This window comes from Dioscorea cayenensis, unplaced genomic scaffold, assembly GCF_009730915.1.
Source record: "Dioscorea cayenensis subsp. rotundata cultivar TDr96_F1 unplaced genomic scaffold, TDr96_F1_v2_PseudoChromosome.rev07_lg8_w22 25.fasta BLBR01002214.1, whole genome shotgun sequence".
NCBI lineage: Eukaryota > Viridiplantae > Streptophyta > Magnoliopsida > Dioscoreales > Dioscoreaceae > Dioscorea > Dioscorea cayenensis.
This window is the reverse complement of record NW_024088605.1, coordinates 1-7,159: the sequence shown is the minus strand read 5'-3', so window position 1 is coordinate 7,159 and position 7,159 is coordinate 1. Positions and strand designations below refer to the sequence as shown.

General features: G+C 35.0%; 1 protein-coding gene and 1 long non-coding RNA gene across 2 annotated transcripts; both read right to left on the bottom strand.

Annotated features, from left to right (window-relative positions):
• Window positions 1-1,536: 1,536 nt before the first annotated feature.
• On the bottom strand, window positions 1,537-3,535 carry LOC120257592. The gene is made up of 2 exons (XR_005535735.1): window positions 3,483-3,535; window positions 1,537-1,858 (listed from the first exon to the last, which is right to left on the bottom strand). It is a non-coding gene; the product is annotated as an uncharacterized LOC120257592 (long non-coding RNA).
• Window positions 3,536-3,600: 65 nt separating this feature from the next.
• LOC120257591 lies at window positions 3,601-7,038 on the bottom strand (the record flags this gene model as incomplete). The annotated part of the gene is made up of 5 exons (XM_039265033.1): window positions 3,601-3,718; window positions 3,839-3,969; window positions 4,404-4,590; window positions 5,244-5,532; window positions 6,740-7,038. Coding segments are annotated over 5 exons (980 nt in total), but the record flags the coding sequence as incomplete, so codon positions are not given.
• Window positions 7,039-7,159: the final 121 nt, after the last annotated feature.

Here is a 7,159-nt window from a genome sequence, read left to right as displayed (position 1 = left end):
TGATGAACATCTGCACCATCTTTGGGCTTAGTTTTTAAGGTCTCGTGTGTTTTGATCTTGTTGTTTTGGTTGTTGTTTGTTTTTCTGTTGAGTTCTGTCAGAGTTTAGCTGCTGTGCAGCTCTGTTATATATATATACAATCCTTTGTTACATGCCCTTTTATGCTCCTGCTGTTACTTATTCACTCCATGGATGAGTACAATCCTCTGTTGCTTATTCACTTTCTGGAATAAATTACTGCAATGTTGGATGATGGAATTGAGATTTAACCAGCTGTTCTTTAAAAGGACTCTCATCTGGCATGGTCTAACTTTGCCTTAACATCATAATATGTATTTGTTCTCTTTCAAGTGCTAATGCAAGATGTGCATACTTGTTGGCTTGTTCATAGTTTGTGTTTTGTTTCGGTTTTGGTGATTCATTGTTTTTTTGGGAAGCATTGTCATCACCATGGCTATGTTTAGACATTTTGTATCTGTTTTATTATACTGATATGATAATGTTCAGTAAGCATTGTGATCATCTTTATATTTACATACGAAGGAACATTTCCTCCTTTCATTCTCAATATTTTCACTGCAAGATAATTCCTAGACATGTAAATTTCACCTTGGAACTGCAGAATGGGCTCTGGAGTAAGACAACAATGCACACTATATAGAACACCCATAAGAGTGCAAGGTCTTCTCAGATCGATACCACAATCTTCTAGACATCGGAATTAACAATTATCAAAAGTTTTCTAATCATAATGACAATGATAGTTAATTTATACAAAACTAATTTTTCTTCAAAATGTACAACACTATATTTCAAAAATGCACAATTAAAAACAAATGCATTCAATACATATCTGTCCATGAAGCTCCTCATTTTCAATTCCATGCATGCACCTAAGCCCAATAAACAACCAACAGTGCATTTGATCAGACTAAATAAGTTCATAGGGTTTTCATATGCCTTTCAACACTACACCAAAAAGGTTTTTAGAGGTGATTTTTCAAAGCCCTATAGAGGCGGTTTTAACCGCCTCTATAGCTATAGGGTTAGTTTTTTTCACTCGCCTCTAAACCGCCTCAGTATCAAAGCGGGCTCTACATTTTTAAAAGCGGTTTGTACAAACCGTTGGGGTAAGTTTTATCTACGAAAGCGGTTTTTCATAACAAGCATAGAGACGGTTATAACCGCCTCTATAGTTAATAATTTCTTATACTCTTCAATATAGTTTTAGAGGCGGTTATAACCGCCTCTATAACCCTAAACTAATAATTTCTTATTACTCTTCAATATAGTTTTAGAGGCGGTTATAACCGCCTCTATAGCTAATAATTTTTTTTTTATCTCAAATCAATAGTTTTAGAGGTGGTTATAACCCCTTCTAATGCTATTATTTTTCTAACATGTTCATACTTTTAGAGGTGGTCTTAACCGCCTCTAAATTTGTTAATTAATTAGATTGAATTTTAATTTATTTTTCTTTTAATAATAAATAAATTTCTTTAACCTGCATATAAAAAACATGAATCTTTTAATACATTTCTAATTTTAATTTCATTGGTTTTTATTGACAATTAATGAGCTCAAGTGTATTAATCAAAATGTAAAATTTTTTACACTATTTATCTATTTTTATTACAAAATATTTTTTTAGTCAAAAAGACTGTCAAGAATTGGTGTATGAGCTGAGACTTCACTTGCACTACTGCATTGTAAGGGCTCAAGAGTCTCCACAACATCACTCATGAGGGGTCTCGCCTTTGGATTCTGTCTTAGACAGTAGTATGCGAAGCTGTAGGCTTTCTAGGCAGCTCACGCGGAGTATTGGTAGTCAAGCCGGGTCGTTTACCTGCAACATTTTCTAAAGATTCAATAATTAGAATACTATCACTTGCAAAATTCTAAATTAAGAAATACACAAAATTGTACAACTTCTATTGGCTGGGAAATTTCTTCTTAAAATATATAATTAAAACATATCATTTTGCCCACAGACATAAGGACATATAATGTCTTCCTAAAATTCTAAGGTACTTAGCTTCCAAAGGACTAGACAATTACATGCTGATAAGTCTGAAGTCCCATTCCCTAGTTCAGAAGTTGAAGTAAATCCAACATTTTCAAATGGGAACAGTCTTGGATTTATAAAATAAATCTTTGGCCAGTAAGCACTGATTATCTCAGCTTGGTTGACTTTCATTTTAGTTACAAACTTTCAAATACAATAATACAGCATATTGGGAAAATGTTATGGGGACTTCTATTTCAGTCACAGTAGCATATCTATTTATGAGCTAAATGCAAGCTAGAATTTCTTATAAATTAATATTATTTATTGACTCTTTATGAACAATAAAAGGGGTTGCATAATTTTGCTTTTGAATTAGAAAGATCTATGCCATTTAATTTTAGTACAAAAGATTCGATTATATCTGGTTGTGTTTTTTCCTAGCTATGGAAACCCACCATCTGTTCAAACTTACACAACTACTACTCATCGGTGCAGTCTATACTGCTAAAATACTGAATACTCTAGTAGAAGATATGGTATTTTAAAATCATTCTAGCATGATTTCTTAAATAATTTCTATTGCAATCTATCACACTCTGGTGCCCCTGCAAGTAGGCCATCTAGATTATAATTGCTTTTGAAGTTTCTCTTATATTGACTTGGTTATTATTGGGTTTATCAGTGGCCTCAAGTAGTTCTTGTTTAAGTACTCTGTCACCTTCTTGATCCTTTTGATATGACCATTTTTACAGTTATCACCTTTCTGACTTGTTTACTTTTTAATTTTATTGACATACCATTTTTACAGTTATCACCATGTGATGTTGGATGGTATGGTGAATCAATGTCTTCAAATTATAGTGAAAGAACTTGCTTACTTTAAAAGTGTGATTAAATTTGTGAGTGTAGCGGAAATTATTAATTTAAGCTGCACTATTAAGACAAGTTATTAGTAAATAGCAAACTACTTTGGTTTCATTTATAAATGATGATCAGTTAAACTAAATTGTGATGCCACTTAATTGACCGGATCTTTGGTTTATGTGGCCACTCCATTAGTCTAACTTATCGAAGTGCTACATCTCATGGTAAAATCACAGACAATCTGCATTCTAGTTTCATTGATAATATTCTTTGAAATGTATTTTTTGTACATGTTATACCTTCTGTTCATTTGTGATGCTACACTTAACGCAACCTAGTTCAGCTCATTCATTATATCTGTTTTTAGATTTTAGTTTGATTTTATATTTTTAAAGTCAATATTATGTTTTCAAAAGAAATTAAGTTGACTATATATGGCTAAAACTGAAGGCATGTTTGTGCATTGTCATAGCATTAGTAATGTCATGAGTGCGACCACAGACAAAGTAGGATGCACAATTACGGCAGATCCAAACAAACAAAAAGTAATGATGTAAATATGTACATCCGACACACTTCCAATAAATAACATGGCATCGTTAACACTTACAGTGAGTCTTCAATCACTAGGTAGTTTGATGGTTCGAGTGTTAATCCTTTTAGCAACTTTTAGGAAAATCTTTGAAAGGACAACAACAAAAAGGTTAGAACCATGAACTTAGAAACACAAATAGTACAAATGCCTGAAGACTAAAAACTCAATCTCTATATCTTACATATCAGGTGATTGCTTTCCATTTATAACGTCATCTCCACCAACAATGGCTAAAAAGGACTCTTTCCATCCTGCGACAAGACACAAAAAACAAATAAACTAGAAAGAGACACTATAATTAGCAATTAGTCAGGTTACTGGATTTACATAGAGGATCAAAAACATTCTTCTTGTTTTAAGCGTGCAAATACCATGGTGGTCAGAAATTTTGCCTTCCATGTTCAATTTTGGTGGGTTTGAAGCCAAAGCCATTGGAACCCCATTACTACTCAAATGCTTTATCAACCGATTGGCACATGGAAAAGCTTTAATGTTGTACCACCTGCAAATTAAATCATGCTAATGGGTCTAAAGTGTAAACATAACACAGTGAAAATGTAACCATAACAACACTAACACAACTAGTAATTTGATATTCTCATGGAAAAGAAATCATATTATGTAAGCCAAAGATTAATATATTCACATGATCAAAGGATGAGAACTTAGAAAGAGAATTCTTATTGTCCTTTCCTCCATAGCAAGAGCTCAAAACTGAGAGAGAGGTTACAATTTTTTAGCAACTATTAAGGGTTGAAGAACCAATCAAAGGAAAAAGATTCATTCATAGGAGTAGTCAGGGATTAAAAACTCTTTAGATAAATGAAACATTAGAAATTTAATAGTGATACAAGCAAAATGGAGAGGCAAAATGACTATGTATTCCCATGTCCTGACTCCTGATGAAAGGGCAATAAAATCAAGTAAAGGAATTACTGGTCAGAGAACAACCGGGTAATCATATCCATTAATTCTTTAACACTCAGAGGGAGTCCATAATCTTGCAAGAAAATGGTAGCAGCTTCCCTTGAAGTCTTCCCCACTAGGTTATGTGCCACTTTGGTATTCCACTGCTTGTTATACTTGAGTAAAAACCTCTTTAAGACATCATTCACAATTCCATCTGAATAAGCATAAAACAAATGCATAAAAAGAAAAAAAGAAGAAACTTTTTCTGAAATTATAAAAACAAATACAAGGTGAACCCAAAAAAATAAAATCCAAAAAAAAGCGGTATTCAAAAGTACCATCCAAATCAAGAACAACTTGTGACACCATCCTAGACAAAGGCTTAGAAAAAGCCATTTTCATGAAGAGGTAATTGTTTATCTATAATCTCGAAAATTCATCTGGAAAACAAACAAAACAAAAGGTACACAACTTGAGACAAGAACAAATAGCTAGTGATATAAATAATAACAATGCTCTTCAATTCAGCTAATAAGAAAACACAACAAGAACTAGACAATTTGTTGATACTAGACAAGAAATTAAATTATCAATGGGCTGAATCAAAGGCCCACAAACTAATAGCCAGCCATCAATTTAAATCCTAAACCAACAGCCTGCCGGCCAGGAGATTCCCAGGACCCTAAACGGCCAAATCAACAACTACCGGTGCATAGGTTCACCAATATCCATACCTGCCGGTGACGTTTCTTCCTGGTATGCCTGCGACCTCCACCTTCGCAGGCATCCCCCTCTCCGACCACTCAAAATGAGGGATAGAGTAGGCTTTATTGAATAAGGATAGAACAAGCTTTATATTTTTCTCACCATTTGATGCCATTGCCAATGCAGCTTCAGAGGCTTTAACACATGGTAGGAAGGATACTCCATGGTTCACTTTTGAGGCTACAAGTCCATGGCTGACAGAAAGAACTTTGAAAAATGCCTCTTTTCTGAAAGCATTATTTGATAGAGGCTGCAAAAGGTTTTTCAATGGTGTACTTTGTTTACTGAGTTGTCCAAATGGCACATAGCAATAAGTAAAGACATATGAACTTATCTCACAGCCTTCTGCAATCAACGAAAATACAGTTTGTTTTGCAAAGTATCTAATGCGCTAGCATCCACCAGAAAATATAGTAGATCCCAGCATTCTTACATGGTAAGGTGCAAATAAGTATTTTCCAGGCAAAAATATTCTAGCATAAAAGACTATTCAAAAACACTATCATTTTATTTCAAAGAATATAGACTTAACTACTTCAACATAACAAAGAGCACAAGCAAAGGGAGTAAACAATGACTAAAAATCAAAGGCAAGATTATTTGGAATAATCATCCATATATCATGATTGTTATTTTATGAGCTACATATTCAGGCCCATATGACTAAACAGAATATATACATGCATCTACTCAATTCATCTCACTTACACATTTGAGATCTTCCATAAATAAACTGGCAGAAAGATCAAATGATGTGGTGTAATACTATGACTACCATACACTTCTAAAATTGTCATGTCTATAAACAAAAAGTGAAAAAATAATAAGAAAGATCTTCTCTTTGCTTGTCACTTCAGTAGTTATCAGTTCCATACATCTAGCAGTAGATTAGATCCAGTCTTTTTGTCATCAAATTTAACTACTGAACACCAAAATATTCTCAATGCCACCACAGTTTGTAAATAAAAGGGGCAAGCAGCCAAATGGTGCATAAACTAAATTAAAAACCCAATGAAGTCACATATCACACTCAATCCTAGATCCTCGTCCTGTTATCCAATTTACAACCTAAAAATTGGAAAAAAAAAAAACAAAACAAAACAAAAGCAAAAACATCCAATGCTTGCATGAATTTCACCAATAAAAATCAAAAATCTCACTGCAGAGCATCAAATCAGAGCTAAAACTCAAATCCTTACACCAATTTCAGATGAAAAAAACACAAATAAGCTCACATAATAAAAACAGGGCATCAGAATCACACCAAAAAGTTAGATCCATGCAACAATTCACAACTTAAAAAATCAATAGCAAACTCATCAAATATTAACCAATTACACTTTAAAAACATTAGCCTGACTTCAAGTAATCAAGAACAAGCATAGACAATGAGAAAAAGAGGTGACTATACCATGAAAAGATCGAAAACAGTAGCAATCTCCATTAGAGGATGGATCGAACAACGAAGGGAAGGAAGGAAAGAAGGAAAAGGTTTAAAGAGAGAAAGTAAGGCTTGATTTCTCTATTCGAGTGAGGTTGCTTAGAAGCAGGAAAGAAGGGCATTATAGCTGGGCATGAGGGATTGGAGGGCTGATCACCAGCATGTCGGAGGTGACGTTGTCGAGGCCGAGTGCCGCAGGCGAAAGCAAATGGCAAAAGGCGAGGTCATTGATTGTATAAGCAGGATCGGGAGATGGGCGGGAGATAATGTAGGGCTGAGGCCAAAGGCCTCGGCGTAGAGAGTCACTGGCGAGGCCGCCGTTGCTGAATTGGCCAGTGGGGTAGGGTTTGCTAAGGAAGTCACGGCTTGTGGGGCATGAAGTTGCTCTTAAGGAGGGTGGGGGATAGCGTTGTTGTTGCCGGTGTCGATGGTGGGTCGCCGAGATACGATGATTACCTGGAACGACGGCGAGGGAGAGGAAAGGCAAAGATGAGAGGCATAGGAGGAGGATGAGAGAAGGAGGAGGAGGAGGCGTTTGTTGGCGTTAGGGTTGGGGATGGAGATGAGGGATGGGAGA